This window comes from Myzus persicae, unplaced genomic scaffold (genome assembly GCF_001856785.1).
Source record: "Myzus persicae strain clone G006 unplaced genomic scaffold, MPER_G0061.0, whole genome shotgun sequence".
Lineage (NCBI taxonomy): Eukaryota > Metazoa > Arthropoda > Insecta > Hemiptera > Aphididae > Myzus > Myzus persicae.
In genome coordinates, this window is record NW_019100925.1 from 548,211 (window position 1) to 573,570 (window position 25,360).

The 25,360-nt window shown below is 28.6% G+C and overlaps 2 protein-coding genes and 1 long non-coding RNA gene across 9 annotated transcripts in view; 2 read left to right on the forward strand and 1 right to left on the reverse strand.

The window, feature by feature from the left end:
* Window positions 1-11,021, forward strand: part of LOC111026851 (band 3 anion transport protein-like) — a 54,071-nt gene extending 43,050 nt beyond the window's left edge. For 3 of the 5 annotated variants that reach the window (XM_022305002.1, XM_022305001.1, XM_022305005.1), the window contains 18 exons: window positions 1,886-1,988; window positions 2,597-2,712; window positions 3,975-4,129; window positions 4,279-4,456; window positions 4,527-4,735; window positions 5,036-5,086; window positions 5,577-6,017; window positions 6,309-6,498; window positions 6,618-6,842; window positions 6,954-7,102; window positions 7,203-7,397; window positions 7,518-7,633; window positions 8,122-8,272; window positions 8,630-8,886; window positions 8,970-9,184; window positions 9,740-9,948; window positions 10,534-10,707; window positions 10,785-10,899. In XM_022305002.1, the coding sequence (XP_022160694.1) occupies window positions 1,886-1,988; window positions 2,597-2,712; window positions 3,975-4,129; window positions 4,279-4,456; window positions 4,527-4,735; window positions 5,036-5,086; window positions 5,577-6,017; window positions 6,309-6,498; window positions 6,618-6,842; window positions 6,954-7,102; window positions 7,203-7,397; window positions 7,518-7,633; window positions 8,122-8,272; window positions 8,630-8,886; window positions 8,970-9,184; window positions 9,740-9,948; window positions 10,534-10,707; window positions 10,785-10,865 (3,215 nt within the window). In that variant the 3' untranslated portion in view covers window positions 10,866-10,899. Of the gene's footprint in view, window positions 1-1,885; window positions 1,989-2,596; window positions 2,713-3,974; window positions 4,130-4,278; window positions 4,457-4,526; window positions 4,736-5,035; window positions 5,087-5,576; window positions 6,018-6,308; window positions 6,499-6,617; window positions 6,843-6,953; window positions 7,103-7,202; window positions 7,398-7,517; window positions 7,634-8,121; window positions 8,273-8,629; window positions 8,887-8,969; window positions 9,185-9,739; window positions 9,949-10,533; window positions 10,708-10,784 lie in introns of all 5 variants that reach the window. The other 2 variants (XM_022305003.1, XM_022305004.1) reach the window with 2 other exon arrangements.
* Window positions 11,022-11,418: 397 nt separating this feature from the next.
* On the reverse strand, window positions 11,419-14,174 carry LOC111026877. The gene is made up of 2 exons (XR_002603743.1): window positions 13,833-14,174; window positions 11,419-12,823 (listed from the first exon to the last, which is right to left on the reverse strand). It is a non-coding gene; the product is annotated as an uncharacterized LOC111026877 (long non-coding RNA).
* A 5,492-nt stretch (window positions 14,175-19,666) lies between these two features.
* On the forward strand, window positions 19,667-24,780 carry LOC111026859 (sulfhydryl oxidase 2-like). Of its 3 annotated transcripts, XM_022305024.1 has the most exons (4): window positions 19,667-19,875; window positions 20,072-20,336; window positions 20,908-21,179; window positions 23,198-24,780. In XM_022305024.1, exons 3-4 carry the CDS (start codon window positions 20,930-20,932, stop codon window positions 24,778-24,780), a joined length of 1,833 nt encoding a protein of 610 aa, XP_022160716.1. In that variant the 5' UTR covers window positions 19,667-19,875; window positions 20,072-20,336; window positions 20,908-20,929. The 3 variants fall into 3 exon arrangements, with proteins under 3 accessions (XP_022160716.1, XP_022160715.1, XP_022160717.1); XM_022305023.1 differs by having other exon boundaries at window positions 19,667-20,336; XM_022305025.1 differs by lacking the exons at window positions 19,667-19,875; window positions 20,072-20,336 and adding an exon at window positions 20,416-20,670.
* The last annotated feature ends 580 nt before the right edge of the window (window positions 24,781-25,360 follow it).

Below are 25,360 nucleotides of genomic sequence, written 5' to 3' on the forward strand. Positions count from 1 at the left end.
ATACAAAATTAATTTGCAGCAGATTTCTGCTGAACGCAAATTTGCTATGTTATACATTTGTAAGACGGAAACAACACATAGGATGTGGCGTTATCTTAGCAATAATATAAAAGCTATAACTTCATCATACCTCTTAAAGTTTTAAATAACTTAAAATAATTTGGTTATAACGGCAGTGACATTATAATCTAATTTTACTATTATAGAATTAAGTAAGTTAAAGATATTTTTAATTATAATTGATCGTAGTCGCTTTTTTATTTTTTTGGATTTTGTAAATTTATGAGTATATTTAGTAGTTTTACAAAAAAAGGTATCAACATTCTGTGTATGGAAATTTATCAGTTTTTGACAAAATATTATATGTTTGGTTCGTACTGTATAAAAATAAAAGGTCAGACAAATTAAACCGCTCAATATTTGGAACGAAGTTAGGAGATGCTATTTATTTTACAATCCTGTCGGAGTATTTTATTTTTGTAAACACGTAAAAAGTAAACGAAGATATATTATTTTGTTTATTTATCACGCTCAGAGTTCTAAAAATTCTATCATTTTTATACACACTTTTGAGTCATTTTTTTTTAATAATTTGGCTGTCATCAACGTATTTCCAAAGCAAAAGGTCAATTTTTGTTATTGTTATTTTTGCATAATTTAATTTATTTTCCAGTTAATGACCACAACTCAATTATAATCGTTAAATTTTTATTTTTTGTGAACGTTTACTATCGCAATAATTTTATTTAAATTACACAATTAACACGCAACTACTTGAACTACTATGTATATTATATTGTATAGTGTATAGTAGTATACTATGTACTTTTAATATATTTAACGATTTTTCTGGTCACTTTCCGTAAACACTTTTTTTTTAACGTTAAAACCTATTATTGCTTTTGCATAATTTGTATGTATATATTTATTATAGTTACCTACTATATTTTACTGTATTAGAATTGTTTTCCGGAATATTAATTTTATATAGCCCTTATTTATCGGAAATAGTCAAGAGTCTGTATTATTGGAATCAAAGCAACGTTTAAAATGGTATCATTTCCTGCATATTTAATAATTTCGCCTGTCTATTTATCTTTCAGTATATTCAAGTTTTTGCATTAAATTTCGGTTTCTACTTCAGAACCTTTATATAATAGACCCACTGTGGATATAATGTTTCATACGTAATAGAATTGTTAGCCGGCACTTTTTTGAAGTCAAAGGTCCAAAAATCTCCCAAGGTCGTCGTAAATCTACGAAGTAGGTAATATACTCTGTCATGTCACTTTTCCCATCCTACCGCTCCAGCGTCTGAGCAGGATGTGCATATATAGTACACGCTTGTATAGGTAATCCCAGGATTATAGGATGGCTTTTGGTTTTTTTTTCTTTAGGTCATGAAATTTAAATAAATAAAAAGACCACGACGAGAAATAATTTCTCGGTGATATAGTGATATAGTGATTAGAGAGTGAATATTGTCAAAACAACTTCTTTAATAATGATAGTAATAATAATAATAATAATAATTTATATTAAAAATATTATACTTCATAAGTAATAAATTATGAGGAATTCATAATACAGTAAGTGTCCGAAAAATATCACATATTTGTGTCTGTCAACACTCATCGAATAGTATTTTTCTTGTCAAAACGTCCATATAGACTTTTTATCAACATTATCATATAATTTTGGTTTCGGAATATCAAGAGTTTTACTTATTTACATTTATCAGCTATTTATATTAAACCTTGTAATCTGTATGTAGAAAAAAACAGAGGATGAAAAGTATTTAAGAGAAAAAATATTATTATTTTTTGTTTCATAAGTTTGAATATTTCAATAAAATAACTTTCTACTTTTTTTTCTTAAATTATAGATGAGAAAAATGAAGAAGCAGCTTACAATCAACACAGAGAACTTGATAAAAATGTACAAGAAGGATTACATCAAGAACTCAAGAAAAAGAAACGTAAACACAGGTAGGTTTACGTTTATATATATACGAGTATATTATTTATTATATTATATCCATTGACATTTTAGAATTAAACAGCAAGCATATTATAGTTTAAAACCATCTATGATCTGAAAAAGAATATTCGACTCCATACGCGTTTGGAACATTTTTTAATAGTGTTATAAAAATTATTAGCTTTAGAAACTCAACACTGAGAAATATTTATGTCAAAATTTTGTATTTTTATTGTTACATCCTTACTTACATAAATGATAAACTATTTTGTAGTTATTCCAAGTTATAGTTATTTCCGATGCTTATTATTTATTATTGCGTAATGTTCTAATAAAATATTTATTATTCATTAAGTCTGTGATAAATTGACAAACAAAGTAAATTTTCTTTAATTCAAATCTAACTAAACAAATTTTCCCTTTTATCTTGCTATTGACAACTCTTAAGTCGAAACCCATTCAGTTTAATCATATTATAACTTTTTTAAATTGTGTAGTATTGCTTACGTATATATTATTGTTCCTATTAAAATGACAATATATTTGAAATGTTGTTTTTTTTATTCGATTTACATTAAAATTTTTTTTGTATTTATGGTCTGTTACTTTTTTGTAGACATCATCATCGTCATCATAGCCGCCATAGGAATAATGAACGAGAAATTTTTATACCAAAGGATGATTTACAAATCGATGAAAATTTAGATGAGTTCATTCAAGACGATTTAACCAGTAAGAAAGTTTTTTCATTATTTTTTATGATTAACAGCTTAAAACATGTTACATAAAAACACGAATCACACTACATATACAATTGTTAATAGTCAACATTTTAACTCAAATAGAAATAATAAATATTTGAAAACTTTTCAATATTTTAATTACGAATTTAAATATATTTTACTATTATTATTTATTAGTACCTATTTCACTTACGTAATAATAATAAATAAAATAATAATATGCAATATAACATATAATTATCAAAAGTCCCAATTCATTCTCAAGAATATATTATTATACCTATAATGTTTAACATTATGTAGTAAAAACAAATTATTAATTTACTGTATAAAACATAGTTTCCGATTTCAATTATTACCTAATTTTGTATCTTGCATTTACAACAAAACTTATATTATTTATCAAAATGTAATAATAAAAAAGCCATATAAATGTTTTGTTGTTGTTTGTATTAAAAAGTATGAAGCAAGGTACCTACACTGTACAGTTACGAAAACTTCTCTGAAAATAGCTTTGAATGTTTTTTACATTATTGATATTTATTTATTTTTTATTACATTTTTACTGTTTAATATATTTTATTTGGCATAGCTTAAGTGTTATAAACTTATAAACTAGCATTAAATAATATTGACAATATCGGGTTCTTAGACAAATTACACGAAGACAAACTCAAAGCAGACTCGTCCATATGGTACAGTGTTGAGAAAATAAACTATAAACATTTACTTAATATTTTACATATTCACATTTGTATTATAAATGTAGACTATTTATATATGTATAGTATTCATTCTAAACATCGATAGAGTACCTTTTTACTTGTTGATTAAACTCCTTATTATCTTTTCGATGACACTTAATGTTGTATTTTCATAAACTACCGAATACTTATAATAGTTAATAGACAATATAGTACCTAGCTGTTATTTAAGACGCCACTCCTTTTATCGTATTATTAATTCAATTAATGCATTTGAGACTATATAGGTAATTATAGTTATTATATTATTTTGCGCCTATATTTATAATAACCATAAATATTTGATAATTTATATTAACCTCAGATGTATTTATTTATTTCATACACCTGAATAATATTATTGACATAACAATGACAGACATGACGTTAATTAATATGACAGTGATTATTTTGTGATGTAAGATAACAGGAGAGTTAATTAGAATAACAATTTGTTTTTTAAAATGCTTAAAAAATATAACTTAGTTATATTAATCACTATTCGTAGGTCATAGATACGATTGCAATAAAGAAAAACGGAGATTCAGCGGCAAAAATAAAAGTTCCTTTTTGGTTCCGTATGCTGGAGATATAGAGGGGACTTTAATCGCAGGCTTGCCAATAAAAGTGATTAAGAAATACGTAGATCATAGTCCTCATGCGGTACGTTATTATTATTACTATGATTATGATTATAATATTCAAGTACATTGCTCGTTGAGACGCCTTTTGAGATAAAATGTGCGTTGTTTTTATTTATGCGTCGCGCTGTTCACGCGTATATTTTCTCAATGATTGACTTATTTGTACAGGTTTTTGTTCAACTAGACGAGTTAAAAGGTACCGGAGAAGAACGAGAATGGAAAGAAACTGCTCGATGGATAAAGTACGAAGAAGACGTACAAGAAGGCACGGACAGATGGGGACGTCCGCACGTGGCTTCATTGAGTTTCCATTCATTGTTGAACGTAAGGAGGTCTTTGGAGTCAGGTAAGTTAAAAACATTAACGATACACATCAAGAGCTATCACGAAGTAAAAATAATGATAATTTGCTAAAGGTGTGATTTTACTGGACTTGGAAGAAAAAGACCTACCTGGTGTAATATACCGGGTGGTCGAACAAATGGCCGTCGAGGAACTGATCAATCAAGAAGACAAAGCTGCGGTCATGAGATTGTTGTTGCTTCGACATAAACACGTCCAACAAGATAGCGATAAGTTTAGTAGGTTTATTAGACGAAATACATCCAGCTACACAAGTCTAACGGTAATTTTTATTTATTGATTCGTTTTACTTTAAAATGGCTTCAGAATATCGTTTATTATTTGGATTATTCATTTATCTTCAAGGATTTTTTCTTAATTATTAGAAAAATAAATTCATCAATGATCATTTTAAAATAGAATGTTCGCTATTTGTTTCCGCGGAATTCACATAATGTATAAACATAACATTTTTAAATTTGTCTTAAATATTTAAATATCTATTATGAAAGCCACAATTATTTGTTTAAGATTTAATTATAGGTATGTCTATAATTTTGTTTAAATATTGTTTTTCTGACAGCAATTTGAGGCAGAATTTCTGGCTAAGCGGTCGGCATCACTTACACACAATGTAAACTAAGTCTCTTGGTTGAATATAAATATATTTAATAATAATAACAATAATAATAATAATAATAATGTGCATCATTCGTTTTAAATCATTAACAACATTTAGGAATTTTAATTGTTTGTTTTATTGTAGAATAGAATATTTAGTTAAAATCCCTTGATTGACAAGTGTCCACCTGCTACAACTATATCTGAATCGCTTTTTTTAAAACTTCTTTCAGATTGAGGCTATAGGCCACAACATATTCATAACATATTTACAATATGCTTTTTACTATTAATATAATATATGCAATGTATAAAAATCAATAAATTAGTATTATACAAAATGCGATGCTTTAATTACGTAGTTTACTTATAATTTTTTAGATTTCAAAATTGTTCAAAACAAATAATATTAAGTAGTTAACAAAGCCTATAGTCTATAATTTAGTTATATTCATTGTATTTACTATAAAAGTATAATGGTATTTACGGGTTTCTATTTTTAGAATCTGAATGACGACGGAAAATCAAAAATGAAAAGTACTTTATCGAGCCATGAAATGCATTCAAGTCCTAAATTTGGCGTCATCAATAACAACAATAATCGTTCATTCCTAGACTTGGACAAAAATCATATTAATATTGATATGAAAGAAGAGACTTATACCTCATCGACTGAAGACATGGTTAAAAGGGCTCAAAAGGAAAGTATTCTTAAACGAATACCAGTTGGTGCAGAAGCCACTACGGTGTTAGTCGGTTCTGTAGATTTCTTAAAAAAAAGAACCGCAGCTTTTGTACGTTTAGCTGAGGGTATCTTAATACCTTCATTAACCGAAGTTACAATACCAGTACGATTTATGTTCATACTTTTGGGTCCCCCTGATCCAAAGGATATCGATTATCATGAAGTTGGAAGATCAATGTCAACTTTAATGTCAAATTCTGTAAGTAATATTCTCTAATGAAAACCACAAAAAAAAATTGTAATACCTGTACTCTGTCCAGCGAGAGAACGCACCAGTTTTGCGCACCCCGCCCACAAGACTGGTTCACCTATGGTAGGGTGTCGCGTGGGGGAACCAGATTTGGTCAGTGAGCGACGTGTTCTCTCGTTGGACACAGTATAGTTACTTAACAATACACAGCATAAGAAATATGTATCGAAAATGCTACAATTTTATGTTCAACGAACAAATTAAACGATTTTTATCATTTATTTTATAATAATATTGTAGGAATTTCATTGCAAAGCATACAAAGCCGCGGAACGTAAAGAACTGATAAGTTTACTGAACGAGTTTCTCGACAGCAGTATTGTATTGCCACCATGTGATTGGGAAAGAGAAGAATTGCTATCTCTAAGAGAACTCAAAGAAAAAAGCGAACAAATCAAGAGGCGAAAAACACGTGCAGCTTCACAAAAAGGTATAATATTGTTAATAAATAATTCTTTAAATGTTATTGCTATGGACCATCCATGATTCATTTTAAATGGGTAAATAAATAAAGTAATACATCATAATGTGTTTATTGTCTGTTTTTAGTAACGACCTTAACTTCAACTTCAAGCGAAAAGAGCGACGATACCAAAGATGACCCTTTGAGGCGTACGAAAAAGCCTTGGGGAGGTTTAGTGAAGGACATAAAACGCCGATTACCGTACTACAAATCCGATTTCATTCAAGGGTTAAATTTGCAGTGTATAGCATCTGCAATATTCATATACTTTGCCGCTCTGTCAGCAGCAATCACTTTTGGTGGTCTCATGGGTCAGTAAAACACCTCAATAGTTGTAGATTAATAAACTGATGATCCCCACCCATTTAGTGAAAAATCGCTATCATTTTTAAACATACTGACGTTTTCTTGTAATTTTTCAGCGGATAAAACGAAAAACTTCATCGGGATATCAGAAACTCTAGTCGCCACATCTGTGTCCGGTGTCATCTTCTCGCTGTTTTCTGGACAGCCATTACTGATAGTAGGAACTACTGGACCTTTATTGCTCTTTGACGAAGCACTTTTCACTGTAAGTTTGCGTATAGTGCAGTTTGATAATTTTTAAATCCCGTTTTTACGTCCAAATATCATGCTAACCCGATCGTGGATATTTGTCTTATATTTTGTAGTTTTGTCGCAGCAACGACATCGAATTCTTACCTATGAGAGTTTACATCGGCATATGGTTGGTAATCATTGCTCTTCTTGTTAGTTGCGTTGAAGGCAGTGTTCTAGTAAAAGTATTCACAAGGTTTACTGAAGAAATTTTCGCATCACTCATATCGTTAATTTACATATGGGAAAGTTTATCAAAATGCTTTAATGTAAGTATAATAATTATGGTAATTGCATGTAATTGCAACGAAATCATAGAATACATTCGCATATCAGATATGTAAATACTAAATATATTTGCAATAGTAAAATACTTATTCTTTTAAAAGGTATTCATCAAACATCCGTTGTTACCATTGAAGGAGTATTGTGAAGAAAACAATTTGTCAGGCAGTGCAAATTACATTTCTCTCTCAAACTCTACTTCCTATAATTCTACATCTAAGTGAGTGCTTGATTCTTTGCATCTATTTGTTTCTATCTAGGTACATGAAAAAAAAAATTACTTTATATTACTACATTGTTATCATTATTACTATTAACAGTTGGTTGTCGTATGCAAAATAAAATAAATACATATTTTGTTTGTTCGTGTGTTTTAAATTTATGTCTAACGCTAACTTACAACTGAATTTATCGATAAAAAGTTAAAAGTATAAACTTATAATGTATATTTGTTCTTTAACTGTGGAATATTTTTATTATATTTTAACAACTTTAATATAAATATAAGTGTGTGTTAAGTTTAACTTATTTTTCGTTAAAATATGTTTTATTAGGGCTTTATTTATATTTACCTATATATTAAACTATTTTTTTCTATTTTTTTCTATATTTACATATTTTTATATATTTTGAATTCTTTAATTATAATTATTTGCTTTTAATTATATAAATTGTTAATAAAATTGAACCTATAAAAATTTTGTTTAGCGATACAGAGTTGTTTAAACCAATAGATCACCAACCTATGATCACAAAGCAGCCGAACACTGCGCTACTGTGCACTATCTTAGCACTGGGAACATTTTTCGTTGCCTATTACCTTCGGCATTTCAGGAATAGTAAATTTCTTGGAAGAAATGTGAGTGAATTTTCTATAATAAAATAAAATATGTTAATTAATTGTGCTTAAAGTATAAACTATAATAATTAATATTGACGAAATCTGTTCCATTTTACAATATCATGTTTCATTAATTGATTTTTACATAATATTGTATGGATCATACCGATCAAATTGTCTTATATACCTACAAATGATTATGTAAGTGTGAATATGGCTTTTTACTTGTTAATTTATCATCAAATAAATTGAATGAAACAAAATTAAGTAAAGAGGCTATGCATTTTAGGATAGGCAACATTAATGCCCCTTGCACTCACAACGGGGTTCGGAATTTGGGCAGTAAATTATTTAAGAGTCATGTAATGATTTCAGATTCGTAGAGCATTGGGTGATTTTGGAGTACCCATAGCCATCATATCAATGGTAGCCGCCGACTATTTCAATCCAACTACTTACACCGAAAAGCTCAAAGTTCCTGAAGGTTTGACACCTTCGGATCCGGCGGCACGTGGGTGGTTCATATCGCCCAGTGGGTTAAAGGGCCCCGTTGAACCTTGGGTGCCTTTCGCTGCAGTTGTGCCTGCCATACTCGTCTACATTCTCATGTTCATGGAAACCCACATCAGCGAGTACGTGCCCATACTAATTTTGACGAGCGTGCTAGTGCCAGTGAAATATGCCGTACATAACTGACCACTATATCGGTTCGCAGGTTGATAATTGCCAAAAAAGAACGCAAACTTCAGAAAGGCAGTGGCTTCCACTTGGATATTGTACTAGTTAATTTCATCAATTTGATGTGCGGCGTGATTGGCGCCCCATGGATGAGCGCCGCGACTGTCAGGTCCGTTGCTCACGTGTCATCGCTAACAGTGATGAGCCGAACTCACGCTCCCGGTCAAAAGCCTCATATCATCGAAGTAAAAGGTTCGTGCAAAATAATTTTATAGCAAACGAAAGCAGTTTAAGATTGTTTTACGACTTTTCTCCGCATATTTTGGCATTCCTTCGCCAAGTTAAGTCACGTCCAAATACATGAGGTTAAGATTACAACCAAATCACACACAGCCACAGGCTTGCTATACTGAAATAGTGTATTTAATATTTATATTTAACATACATGATACATTAGATACGTATCATTGTATCAATACGTAATAAATCTATGAATCGATAATCAATACAAGGTGCAATATAGTTTTAAAATGATGAAGGAAAAAACTTGCCTAAGTAAAAAGAAAAACATATCGAATTGGGTGTGTTTTTTGTTTTAAACCTATGCAAATTATAAAATATTTGGAGTAGGTAGATATTTACCTAAAATAGCAAAAATTTAAATGATTTAACGTCATCCATTCGTGACTACTGTATATATTATTATAATACAGATAAAGTATTACTGTATTAGTATTCAGCTCTGTTGTATTATTTAATGTGTTATTTTATTTGTTCTCATTTACATTTTTAAAATTGTATTATTAGAGCAAAGAGTCAGCTCTCTGTTAGTATCTATAATGGTTGGTTGTTCAGTGGTCATGTCTCCTTTACTGCGATTAATACCGATGGCTGTACTTTTTGGAGTCTTTCTGTACATGGGAATATCGTCTATCGACGGTATACAGTTTTTCGAACGCCTCAAATTGGTTTTCATGCCTGTGAAACATCATTCAGAAGCCCCGTACGTTCGCCATGTAAGTAAATTATTATATTATGTAAAAAATTGTATTTTCAATCAAATCATATGGATAATTTAATATAACTGTTAGGTACTTGTTAAAAAGGCGTCCTAGCCGCATGTGTTGTCTTTGCATAATATACCAATATGGCAATATGTATGCCCTGCAGTTCCAATTTTGTGGTATTGGTTTAAGTATTAGAGCGAATTGACCAACTATCAAAATTAAATGTTTAAACATTATGCATATCCTCTCGTTGTTTTTTTAAGATTTTTTTATTTTTAAGTGAATTATGAGTAATATTTAAAAAAACAACTAGAGAACAAACGTTGGGAACGATGTCCGTATCAGAAACATGTTTAGACTTTAGAGAAATTGAATAAATTAATGGAGCTTTACAAACGCCTTATTATATATTATAATTATGTATAAGGAAAAACACTCAAGTGCATACACTTATATTTATTCCAGCCTCCAGGTTCCTGGAACGTTTAAAAAATATTTTTGAAAACTAATTCTTTATATTGAAATAATTTTTACTTTGACTTCATATCTTAATTTAATAAATTATTAATGAATTTTCATGTTTGATTTCTCCAGGTACAAACATACAAAATGCATCTATTCACTGGAATTCAACTCGTATGCTTGTGTATTTTGTGGAGCGTTAAGTCGTCATCATATTCTTTGTTGTTTCCGTTTTTTTTAATCATGATGATTCCTGTGCGATCTCAACTATGTGATAAAATATTTACTACAAAAGAATTACGAGCAGTAAGTGGCAATGGATTAATTATTAAATTATTGTTTATGGATGTTATAATACTTGATTTGTTGTTCTTCAACTATAGCTGGACAGCAATGAGCCAACCAACATGTCTAATGACGAAGATGAACCCGACTTCTATGCTGAATCTCGACTACCGGGATAATTATATTTTATTGACTGTCTTAATACAATTTTTTCCTTTTTTTTTTTCTTAAAACTGTTGTTTTGTTTATTTAAATTTTGTGACAGTTAATTGACGTTCGGAAGCATACCTAATATGGGTTGGAAGAATAGCGCATATTCGACTTAAGGTTCACAACTGAAATTTATACATAAATCGTATAAACATTTTACATATCCACGATCTTTCAAAATATTTTACTACTATCCATCTATCATTAATATTATTGATTTAAATAATATGATATACAAGTATACAGTAAATTATTTAAAAACATTTGCATAATAGCTTAAAAATGGTTTAAATTCTATCGATCTTATTAGGATATATTATATGATATAATGTAGGATATATTCATTTGTCATGGTAATAATTAATTGTTATTTCTTAATGTAAGAAATTAGGAGATTTTTTTATGAAAATATTTTGCATTAACCTAACACAAATATAACTGTTACTCTTACTGGCCCATAGTAAAATCTAAAAATCAATTGATAAAGCTTTAAGTCTTCTCCTCTACCTATTGCTGAAGTCAATGGGTTTGCTCATTTTGTTTCCAAAAGTTTGTTTCCCATACATTCCAGCTAGCAATAATCAATGATATATTTGTGTATATCGATAACGTCGGATCACTAATTCATGTTTTGTCACTGTTAACATAATATTTATTCACATATTATTTTATGTCAAATGAATAGACGTATAACACATGGATCTGAAATGTTGTACAATAATATTATTGCTGAATCCTATTATTTTTGTATTTGTGGTGCAATATAATTAAGCTTAAATTGAATATATGTAGTTTAAATAAAGTTTATGAGTAATAATAATAGTAATAGTAAATGTACTCATTAAAAATCTGTTATAATCGTTGAATTGTATTATTATTAATGTTATTGTATTTGAATTATTATATTATGCATATTTATATGCAAATACCTAATTATGAATTAAGTTTAAAAAATTTCAGTATTTTTATTTTCATTATGATACTTCTAGACTAAAATAAAACGTTTGCAGGTTATTGTATGTACGGTACTATGTGTTGTTTATATTTAATTGGATTGTTGAATATTTTTTCGAAATATATTTGTTTTTAAATTTTAGTTTTGTAAATTATAACATGAATATGGATTAATGTATGTTACCTATTGGCAATTGTATTATAAATACCTTATTTTTCTAGTAATTATATCTTATTGAAAATTTGTGTTTGAAACCAATAAAAAGGTATAAAATGTTAAAGGTTAAATGTATTATCTTATTAGTAATACGAATTAACTATACCTATCATATCTATACTATTTACCTTATACGCATATTTATTATGAGTTCTAACCATGCTGTCGCTGGTAACTTGTTAAATTTGTTTGGTTTTATCTATACCTAGTATTTATTATAAATTTGTACTGATACTTTCTTTAAGTATCTATAATGTATTACTGTATTAGTTTATAATATATATTATATTGTATATTTGTGTAAAATAATATTTAGTAAAAAAAAGTCACATCATTTATACACACCTACACCAACCGGTATAAGTCATAAGGTATTATTAAAAATAAATCTATGTTCAAATAGATATAAATTCCATTTTTACAGAATTCAAGTTAGTGTAGAATTTTATAATACAATGGATAGACCTACTCGTGCGTAATGGAATGTCCACCACTATCAGACTGAAAAAATCTCTATGATTATTAAAATAAAAAGATCTAATCAAATACAATCAATATTACATAACTGAGTGAATAAATAAAACTAGTACCTTTGAGGTCAGAGAGGGGGTATTTAACCTCTTCTTGATGGATTTTTTTTATTTTATAGAAACGTTTCCAAGTTTTTATATTAAAACATCAAATATTGAAAAATATAATTTTTTGATATAAGCTTTCCACCCCAATTGCTGTGTATGCCACTGACCTTACAGGCACCTAAAACAATTTTCCAATCATATAATTATCAACATATATCCTTATTCTTTTTTGTTACCTATTTGATTAATATTGTTTACTATTGTCTAACTGTGGTGGTTCTAGTTAGTTAAAAAATATATCATTTTTACTTTTTAGATGTTTCTCTGTGTACATAGTGAGACTTGAGCCATACTGATTTATATTTTGTAAAAACCTTAAGATGTGTGACATATTATTTTCTAAAACTTGATTGAGATGTTTTACAAAAAATTAATTTCTTACTTAGTTATTAGTAATAGCTTATTAGTTATTGCTAAACAAAATATTTGAATGCCCATATTATAAACATTTTTACTTTTTTGTATAGTATATCTAAGATGGAAATTTGTATTTCAAAAAACGCCTCAATTAAGTTTTGAAGAGATGTCAAGCTGTATTAAGTATTTTAAAGAATTAAAATTGAAATGGTTAAAGTCTCTCAAGCATTTTTGGGTATAAAAAGTGATTTGGTAATATTAGTTAATATCATTACTAGTATGCACCCGTAATTGCATTATTTTAACATTTCCACGTGTACTCGGGAAATGATACAAGTAGCGGGTGTGAGTAACATTGTGTCATTTATTTTGCAAACTTGATCAAATTCTATTGTAAGAGCATGATAAATTGCATACACAATCCTCCTTAGAAAATAACACACTAGTACCATAATATAATATAAAATCATAATTCAGCTCTTTGAAGGACATTATTAATCTATAAATAAATATTTTTACTTATTTTAGGTACCTACTACCTTCAACTTATACATATGTTATTGTTTATAAGCATTCTCAATTTGCCTAGGTAACTATTTCAGTTTTCATTAAAACAAAATCAAAGCTCATGAAACATTAAGCATTTGATTTCCTTAATGAATAATAGATGAGTTAACTTATCCCCAAAATGATATTAAATACAGATTACTTATTAAAAATATATTTTAGTTATTAACAGACTTCGCTTTGGTCACAGCAGAATCACTCACGGTTTCCTGATGGCCAGAGAGGAGCACCCCATTTGTCAAACCTGTGTAACCATCAAATACTTAATAGCTGACCGTTTAAGCCTTTAAGGTACAACCAAGAATGGGTCAAGCACAAGATATCTTTTAACTTCTAGACATCGCACTAGGACCCAATCAAAATAAAAACCTAGATATAATTAATTTTATGAAACAAATAAAATTATTAAAACTTATACAAAAAAATATATAAATATCTACATTTTTGTTATTCCCTTTAAATGCTACTTATAGAATTACAACTATTAATTTTACTTACAAGTAATTTATAGTTTATTCTTATGTATTTGTAATATAATGACACATAACAATTTATATACTTCTTCATTATAATGATAATCAATACTAATTGTATTTTATTGAATCGAAGGTGATTATTAGTGATTATTTTAATGGAATGTTAAAATCTACTTTATCAAATAATATTGATGATACCTACAAAAATAAAACTTAGTTATGTTTATAATTTATTATGTACACAAATATATTCTTATAGAAGTATGAAATAATTAATATTTTTAGTAAATTTAGTGATTTGTAAATACGTTAATTATTGAAAGACTTTTTAACTGAATTCATAGTATATGAATAATTGTGAGTGTATTAATTTTATTCTACTTGACGAGTAAACACATCAGCCAGATATTAAAGTAGATGCCTACCTATCTATATAGGAATGTTTTTAACATTATTACAAGTAGGTATAAGCATTTTAAGCACTTTAATCATCAAATGTATATCCAAGTAGAGAATATTGCAAAGTATCTATATAAAAATCAGATACAATTATCGGTCGTATGAAATAAAAATAATTTAATACTCATATTATGTAAGTATTTCAGGGAATTTGTTATCTTAAGTATGTTACACTTAAAAAGCTTAAACTTAGAGCATTCATATATCCTTAGAAATGTAGCATATTTTATATTATTAATTAAAATTATTCATAATCATATATAAGTAGGTATGTACTATGTGCATTGTGCATATTTATACACAGTAGGTAGGTAGTAAATAGTATTATAGGTTGGTATTATTATTTTGAGACTAGTAAATTGTGACCAATAAACTCAATTAGTCAAAATGTACTATAATGGTCTATGAAAATTACTTTAGTCAATTTATGGTGAAAACTCGCAGTCGAACTTCATTCCACAATAATCAATATCAAAGTTGATTATTGATATAGATTGATGTTATGTTGTGTTTAATATATTATCGCGATAGAATATATTATTTATGTTAAAAATTTAAAAAGTCTGTTAACACAATATATTTTTTTTTATAGACATTTAAGTTCAAATTTTTAAGAATAATGATTTAAGTTATTTTGTTGTAATTTAAAAATATTATTCATGGATATTTCAATTTTTTTGATATAAATCAGAATTTTTGGCCCTCAGTACTTGGTTTCAAAGTCAATGCAATTTAAATTTAATTAGTCCTCTAATTTTAATTATTTTTAAAATTTTTTGGACTGTGTATAATTGATAAGAGGTTGGAAACATAATGTAATCACGTTAGTGGTTCAAAGAGTTTTAATTAATTGATTCTTTAAAATAAAAAACATCTAAATTCTAAAAATTGAAGTTTAGAAAATCAGAACATTCTGTTTTTAAAATGAAAAAATGTATCAATATTGCATTATAGGTAGGTTCCTAAATTAAATAACTATATAAATGCATGTAAAAATGTAAAATATGATCTAATCTGTGATCGATGGTTATTTAAACACATGATTTTTCTAATTGTAAACAAGACGTGTAGGTAATCCACATTAAAATATTCGGTTTTTATACATAAATTATGTACCTAACATAATAAACGTATTTATTTTTAATTCATAGAAATTGTTTTTTAAATGCGTTCTTTTTTCTAGGTTAATTATTGTCTACTAACTACTAAGTTAATATTTTAACAGGTGTAAACTCATGTATTCATAATTTAGGTGTCAACAATAACAATAGAAAAACAAATTGCAGTAAGTTATTGTTAAAAACGTTGATGTTTATTGTTAAACATGTATAGGTACTGTGCTTTAAATAATTTTACAGTAAAACTGAGATTTAAAAAGAATGTACCTTTGTAGAATTTACATTTAGGTAAAAAATTAAACTTAAATTAACTAGGTACCTAATTTATAAAGACCTAACAACTCTTGCTTCCGAACAAAAGAAACGAAAATTAATTTAAATATAAAATGATTAAAACGTAGGTTATTGTCTTTTTCTTTCTCTCTTCATCCCACATACAAGTCTTGACAATAGTCGGCCATCATAATATTCATAAAATATATATTTATAAAAAAAATTATTTGTTTAGTTTTTTAACCATGAAGAAATATTGTAACATTCGTAATAAGACGAATTCCGTGTAACCTCAATAATATTGTTCTATGAGATTCGACCACGATTAAAGATATTTAATCGTGGATTCGACTATTTGTACTGATAACATGATTACATGAATAATGATAAATAATTACTCGACCCCTAGCACGGACTAAGGTATCTTAGTCCGTGACCCCTAGGTAATTTCATTCCTCCTTCTACCAGTTCTACCACCACTCATCACAGTACCGGGTAAAAGGCATTGGGTATATTTAGTTATAGTTAAAGGCTGTAAAATAGTTCCAAAATTATGAGAAACGCGTGGAAGCGCTTAGAAATAAAAAATGAAAAGTATGAAAAAAAAAAACGATTTGTTTTTATTTATAGAGTAATTTAAATCGTAAAAATCATGAACATTTGTAATTTATTTTGAGTTAGCAATTTGTACACATTTTTATATTTATGTCTAAGATTTGAAAATTCAATACAAGATTGCCCATGACCCATACATTTAAACTACGACTAACAAAAAAAAAAAAAATAGTTTTCCGGAGAGTCAAATTAATTTTTTTATGAGCGTTTAAAGTTCAATTTTTTTCAACATTGGATACTCACTCATAAATTATTAACGAATTCTCATCGAAGGAGTTTCTTATTTTGTTGCAACTTAAAACGAATGACCGTAAAATACTTGAAATTTTCACCGCGTGCTTATTTTATAATTTTCTATAAACAATAACATTTTCAAAATGTTTTGAGTCGTTTTGAAATATTTACAGGTAGACGGGTAGTCATAGTCTTGGCCAATTTTGTGAAAATTTAAAATTGATCTTTGAAAAACCAGGAAAGTTAAGAGGGTGGTAGATTGTCTATCTCGGCGACAGCAAAAACAACAACAAAAAAAAAATAATAAGAAAAACGGGAATTTTTAAGCAAAACCAGTTTTCGAAAAAATCGATTTTAGTTTTTAGCGTAATCCTAAATAAATAATAATAACTCTTTTGTCAAGCCTCTATTATCTGTATAATTTTATCTGTATTATCTGTATTAATTGTTGAGCTATTATAGTTTTTTACTAAAAGCTAATGAATTCAAAAAAAAAACCTTTTGTCATGTTTTAAGCTGTTGACGGACATTTTCAATTTTCATATTTTTTGTTTTTTTTCTATGAATGGCAATAAAATTGTATTTGTCTGGTCAAAAAGCGTGAAAATGTAATAAAAGGCTTCTTATATGTTGTTATAAATGTAATGAAAATACATAGTTAAGTTTTTGTTTTATAATATTATTTTAAGTTCAAATTTTGACAACATTTCTCAAATTGAAAATTGAAAAAACAGTTTTGTAGTTTAAAATGTATTAAATGTTCAACATCTACAGCTAAGGATTGAAAATTTAAAACAAGTTTCTACGTAAGTAGTTAATTCTGTAATCAAACAATCTAAATATAAACATAGGTAAACATAGCTTTTTTATAGTTATTTTAATTTTAAATTTAGACGAAATTCATATTAATATATCGAAACATAGAATAACGATTTTAATAATTTCATTGTTATTCGGTTCCAAAACAGCCCAATTTTACATAAGTATTTTAATATTTTTCCAGCATCACTGATAATTTAAGAATAATATTGATTCAACTTACTGGCTATCGTATTAATAATAAGTAATAACAATAGAAAATATCCTAAATGACATTCCGTTTCCGCTTAGAATCATTTTTCGTGTACAATAATATTATTTCATTGAATTCAAATTTAATACTATCCATTACAGCGATCTTCTAGACAGACACCTAATGTTCAACAGAGGGACATCCACTTTTTTACTTATATTTTTTAGGAATAATTATGGCTAATTGGCTAAAGCATAGTGGTTCTATTTAAAAAAAAAATCAAGCCATGCCCAAAGGGGTTGTGCCAATCATTTCCCTTAAACTGGTTATTTGTAACAAGGTATAATCTTAACTTTTTGAAGATCAGATTCTTCGGTAAGCACGGACGTAGGTAGTGTATCGTAGTAATAATTCAATGGCAATATGATAATAACTAATAAGTGACGTATTGCGCGGACTTGAACCAAATCTGGAATCTTAAGATCATACCATTTTGTTATATCATAGTAAAATAAATAGGTATTAAATGGTATTTATTTTACTATGGTTTATATCATGCCGGAAACGAAAGCCTAATCAGTAATCAGTGATCACCGGTTCGGTTAAGGGGATTCGATACCGTCATTTTCTGTTTTTGTCTAACACACGCGTGACATAGTAATTTAGACGTGTTTTTTGCCAAATATACCAATTGATCTTATGAAGCGATAAGAATTCTAAAAACAGATTTGAATTTGTAGTCAAGTCTACTTGAAATCGACTTTCCCACATTTATGATTTTTTGAATTTAACTTCTCCGAAAATTGAAATACAAACATTTTTAAATGCTCTTTTTTAATATGACATTTTTAGGAATTTGGGAGATAATATCAAAAATGTGGGAAAGTCGATTTTAAGTAGACTTAACGACAAATTCAAATCTGTTTTCAGATTTATTATCACTTCATTGGATCAATTGGTATGTTTGGCAAAAAACACGTCTAAATTACCTACTATGTCACGCGTGTGTTAGACAAAAACAGCAAATGGCGGTATCGAATCCCCTTAAGGTAAAGAGTAGGCTATGGGAGGGGGGAATGGATGCGAGTGCGAATCTAGTACTACACTCTTACCTATATCACAAAATAAATGAAATTTAATTTATTCTGTGCCTATAATATTCATTATCTAGTTTATACAATGAATATAGGTAGCGCTAGATTCTGTAACCTTAAGCGGCCCGGCTTCCCGTCACCCTACCGCGAACACCTGTTCGTATAAAGTCCATTCCAGAGGGCCTTAATAATTAATATATAGTATCTAGATTCTAGGCTCTCTCCTCTCTAGTCCATTCTATCCGTGATTTACGTAGACCTATAGGAAAAGTCTATGGAGATTTCTTCTGTGATATTATTACAGACTTCTTTCTATAACCCTACATTCCTAGTTCCCACACTATTTAAAATGTGTTGTTACGAATTACTATTGGCGTGTTATCAGTGGTAGTTTGGTGATTGGCCTGTGGTGTTTGGCGAAAGATAGATAACAACATTGTGATAATGTGATAAGTTTATCAATTATCAATATTCATTAATCGAAATTAAAAATAGTCAAAAATCAAAATAGATACAGAATACGGCATTATACGCGATACTAAATTTGCATGTCGTATCACAGATTACAGATATCGTATCATTCATAATCTATTCTGACATTCAGTTTCAGTTTCAATATTCAGTATATTAATTTTCAGTTATCACTGTTGTAGACCAGTGGCGTAGTGGTAGTCAGAATTTTGCTTTGTTTGTGGGGGGTGGGAGGGGTGGGTGAGCGGTCTGATCATTTGTCAAATTACGTATAGGGATCCAGGGGAGGCTTAACTCGGATCCTCTGGGCTCTGACCCTTATAAGTCTGGTACGCTGGTGCAGTGGTGTCGTGAGTTTGACATTTTAGACTTTAGAAGTAACTTTCATACAAATTTTATTTTTTTAATTGTTGGCTACGTATTATGTTATACGTTCATACTTTCATAGCGCACTGAAACCATTTTTAATTTCCCAGCTGATGCAGTGTGTCAATGTGAGGACGATTATTGTACTATTATAATAAAGATGTTTATAATCGTACTTGTGAGAAAGTGGCACCTGATTAATGTTATTGGATGATAGTCGTATTATTTCGTTATCGCAATCGTCTGTTCAGCTAGCATCCAACGAACACTTGAGTACAATTCTACAAAACATAACGATGATTAATAATAATTTAATGTTTTTAGTAATTACATTCTACAGTGACTAATCGATCGTTATAAGCCTGTAGAGTTGTGGGCGGTGGAAGAAGAGACGAAAACGATCGCGATTGACGTCGTATTACGCCGCTCGGCAAGGCGACGGTCAGTCCCGTCGACCGTCGCTCAGTTTAGCCGTGTCGCTCGCGCGTTTCGGTCACTGGTCAGTCTGGTTTCTGGCTTTCTGCTCAGGTGAAGCGGATAGACATTCACGAACAGCGGTCGACAGTCGACAGTGGTTGACAGATAGTAGGTACGTATACACACAGGCGGACAGTCAGTCACTGTCCAGTCCTGCCCGCTACCGCAGTTAGTACCCATACGTTACTACTTACTCCAGACGTGTCCACTACCACCGTCCGAGACGGTTACGAGTTTATGACTTCACAATCCGTCGCGTCCGGTGACGTATGAGTTCAACGGTTGTTTCATTGTATGCGCGTTATTTGTGTTGCCGATAAGTTATCGACGACGACGTCATCCAAAAGCGATAATATTTTATATTGTTCCTGCTGTTAGAGTATAATACTTATTTTAATTAACCGAAAAATAGCTAGGTAACTGCAATGTTGATGGCGTTGACATAGGTAGTGCACTATTATTAATATTAATTTGCGGGTTTATATTCCCCTCATAATCCCATCCACATTACTCAATCGTCTCAGGTGCATCTAACCTAAGTCATTTTCTTAGAAAATCTGTTGTCTCCCTCACATCCACTAAAAACGACATGTCCCTTTCGGATTTAGGAGAGTGCAGCTTATACACACCTCAACTACATCCGCTGTAGTTTTTGGATCTTTCTTATATTTTTTTCTTTCTAGTCGATCGATTCATCAGAACACGATGTTGATATGGTGTAACGGCCATGTCTTGGTCGTCTTGATCGTAGCAGCACTCGGTGCTGCGCCGGTATGCACAGAACTTATTGGCCTGTACGAAGACACTGATATGGTTGAAATATTGGACAGGACTAATTTTAATGACAAAGTATTGCAAGGAAATACATCATACGTGATTGAGTTTTACAATGCCTTCTGTGGACATTGTATACGGTTCTCAACCCCTTGGAAAGAATTTGGAATTCAAGTCTACGGTAACAAACTGTTGATTAAACATATTAGTATAGGTTTTATGAACACCAGCTGAAATATTTGGAACCATTAACTGTGATATTATTTAAATAACTATTCCCATAATAGGTAATAAGAACCTGCTACTTTATACTCGACTGTACCTTCTTCAATTTGAAAATAAAAATGCAAGTAAACCATGTGATCTTTTTTATATTTTTCTTATATTTAAACTGATGTATAAACATTCATAAATATTACATTTTTATAATAATATAGGCAGGCACTTGCTTAATTAGAAATGTAAATCATTTTAGGTTTAAGTTAAGAATTCTACCATACACATTAAAATTTATATTGTATTATGGTATACTAATTTACTATAGAAAATTGCAAACCATTGTAATTATGTCTTATACAATTCATATTATTTCTCGCCTTCAATCATTTATTTCTATTACGCATGTTTATCAATGATAAAACCTTTGTAAAATAATTAAAAACCATGAGCTATAACATTTTGATGACTTATTAAAAAAATGTTTTAATTATATTTTAATGTTTAAATGTTATATGTTTAGTAATTTATGTTATAGTATCATTAAACTAATAATAATGTCAGATAACATTAAATAAAATAGCTACAAAAATATGTGGTAGAAGTTTATACCACAGCTCATAAGTAGTAAAAGTATTAGCCACTTGGATTACAGCATATACCTATTATTATGATTGATGGTTCATATTTTGAGGAAAATCAAACAAAATTTCTATTTTATACTATTTCATCAACCATACAATTTTAGTCAGATTTTTAGTTACTGGCATTTAACATCACAAATTTAAATTAAAATATATAGGTTATAAGTAGGTAGGTACTTATTAATAATTGTTGTACTTAAAATTAAATATATTTTATTTACCAAATTTAATTTATGTATTCAGTTATTAAAATATATCAACCAAATCAGTTGTTAACATTTTTTAAGCATCTTTAAATCGTAGGTACCTATATTTAAATAAAAAAAATTAAATTTTAAAAAGACTATTCTAATCACAATTATAATATAATACTTACCTACACTCGAGTACTTTTTTACTGTTGGTCCTTTTTTTTTTTGACCATAATATTATTACAAAATATTTATGATAATTTTTTTTTTTACAAGACTCATCAATGTGATATTTCATCAGATAATTTTCATTTTCCCATATAGTTATTAAGTAATTCCCCTGGTAATTACATATCTTTTTTTTTAAACTTATTTTATTAATAAGGTACCAATTACATAGATAACATGGTTAGACAAACTATTGTATGTTATGACCTCAGCTATGTCTATAGCTATAGTTATTTCTTATTACTCATGATCAAATATTATTCAGATAGTTAACAATATAGAATAGATCACGTTTAAGGTAGTTTTTATCCTTAATAATGTATATGTATTCATTTTTATTTAATTTATATTTTATATAATATTATGTCTACCTTTCGTAGCCCTAGTACACACATGTATACTTTCTAAACAAAAGATTGACCTAATTCAAACTTTTAAGAGTAGTTACCAATTAATATTTTATTTACATTCTATTTTAATATACACTAATTACAGTTAAACTTTCTTATAAGAGACATTCACGGGACCATCAATAGTGTTCATTATAGAAACGTTTCTGGTCATGCCTATCTCTTTGCCGGAACCTTGTAATTTTGTCCATTATATACAGGTGTTCAAATTATATTTGTATAGATAAATAATATATATATTGAATATATTTATATTTTTGTTGGTATTAGTGATTTAAAATATATTTTATTTAAACATTTTATTAATAGGTTTGAAAATAGACTATACAAAAAATTTGTAAATTGTCTAATTTTATATTACTCATTGTCCACAAATGATTTTACTAATGGTTGACTGTTATCTAATCTAACTGAGATTTTTGTTGCTAAATACATTTGCATGTACTTATAAATAATTATTTGTAACTATATATTATTGTTATTTTTTTAATTAGGTTTTATGATTTACAGGGTGGAAAAATTATGTGAAAGTTGGTGTAATTGACTGTTCAAACGAAATAAACAGTCAAGTATGCCGAGATTATGAAGTCATGGCCTATCCCACCGTACGCTACTTTCCTCCCCGGCCAGCATTAAGTAATATTGGAAAAGATTTTATTAGATCTTTTAATGTACAAATTATGAAGGATTCTCTCATTAAGATGCTTCAAGAAACTCAAATTAGCACGAATGTATCAACTTTGTGTGATATACAACCCTTTGAAAATGTCAATGTAGAATTGGATTCAAATAATATTTTGACATTTATTATAATTAGTACACCAAGTAATACGCTTGCTCAAGAACTTATTATTGATTTCTGTCCTGTCAAAAAAGTTAAAATAATAAGCGTACTAAACTCTAACACAGAACTGGCCAAATTGTTAAAACCAGAAACATATCCAAGTCTCTATCTTGTTAAAGTTAATAACCAGTTCACACTTTTAGCAAGTGGAAATAACAAAACAAATTTTACCAATACTGTTAATATATATTTGGAAACGGTGCACATGACACCATTCAGTGTAATTGATATTACTACTACGCTTTATAATTTATTATTCCATAAAGACAAAGGTTCGATTCATAAGGACAACACAGTTTATTTGTCAGATTTAGAAGCTACTCTAAGGTATTCTCTGGAGCACGAGATTCTATCACGAAGTGTTATTTCTGGTGAGTCATTAAATGCATTAAATAGTTATTTAGAACTTCTTATTGAATGTTTCCCTTCTAGCATTAGAGGTAAACAATTCATTAAGTTAATATGGGAAAATACACGATTCAACAAAACAGTGTCAGGAGAGAAGCTTGGAAATCTTATTAACAACTATGAATTTTTGTTAAAACCTTATGTTACTAAACATAGTTGGATAGGATGTGAAGGTAGCCTCCCAATGTATAGGAAATATCCATGTGGTTTATGGACTATGTTTCACACACTTGCAGCTCAAGCATCTACAAAGAACTTGACAAATTTTAATGGAAAACAAGTTTTGGAAACTATTGCTGGTTATGTCAAACATTTCTTTGGTTGTACAGATTGTTCTGAACATTTCATGAATATGGCCACCACAATTGAAACTAATGTTTCATCATTAGATGATGCAGTGCTGTGGCTTTGGTCAGCTCATAATCAAGTGAACCAAAGACTTATGGGTGATGTTACTGAAGATCCATTGCATCCTAAAGTATTATTTCCATTGAAAGTGCATTGTGAAGCATGTCACCAAAGTGGAACTAATGAGTGGAATAAAATTGAAGTGCTAAAATATTTGAAAAATATGTATTCAGCTATTAGTCTTCAAAAGACACCATTTGATAATATTCGTTCTCAACATGATAATTTGATAGTCTCAGTTAAACGATCCATTATTGATGATAGTAATTATAATAATAATGTGTTTGATGAAGAAGAGTGGAAGATTGATGTTAGTACTTGTATGATATCATATATTTTATCATGTAGTGTGTTAATGATATTATTTTATTTACTGTTGGTGAAGAAACGATGTAAAAAAAATAAATGTATTTATTTTATACTGGGTAAATAGTTTGATTGTTATTATAACTTTAATGTGTTTTGTTTTTTATTAAATTAAATTATAATTTTTTTAAATTAAGATATCATATATTTTATATTACTAATTTACAAATTTAAAAATAATTTAAGTATAAGACTGTGTTATTTAATAAATTCATACAGATTTTAATATGTACAAGAAATTTATTTTTACTTGATCACATTTTGAATATGATATTGTAATGTTACCTACCTACATATTATTAAGTTTAATATTATGAGTAATTCATTAATGCAATAGTTATTAAGTATGCAATTTGCAAATTTTAAACCGTTGATTGTTTTGGAAGATTGTATTGCAAAAAAATTATTGTTTATTAAACAGTATAGGAATTTAGTTTTGTACATTCTTTATTAAACTTTCAAATGACAAGTTTGAATTTTTTTTGAAAATATTACTTTTAGCATTTAGATGATAATTTTTAACACTTAAAACATATTTTGTGTTATAATTTGATAACATGCAACTTTAATATAAAATCAAAAAATAGTACAACGATACAATGATGAATGTTAAATTTGTTTGTTAGTAAACACCAAAAGTTAAAGAA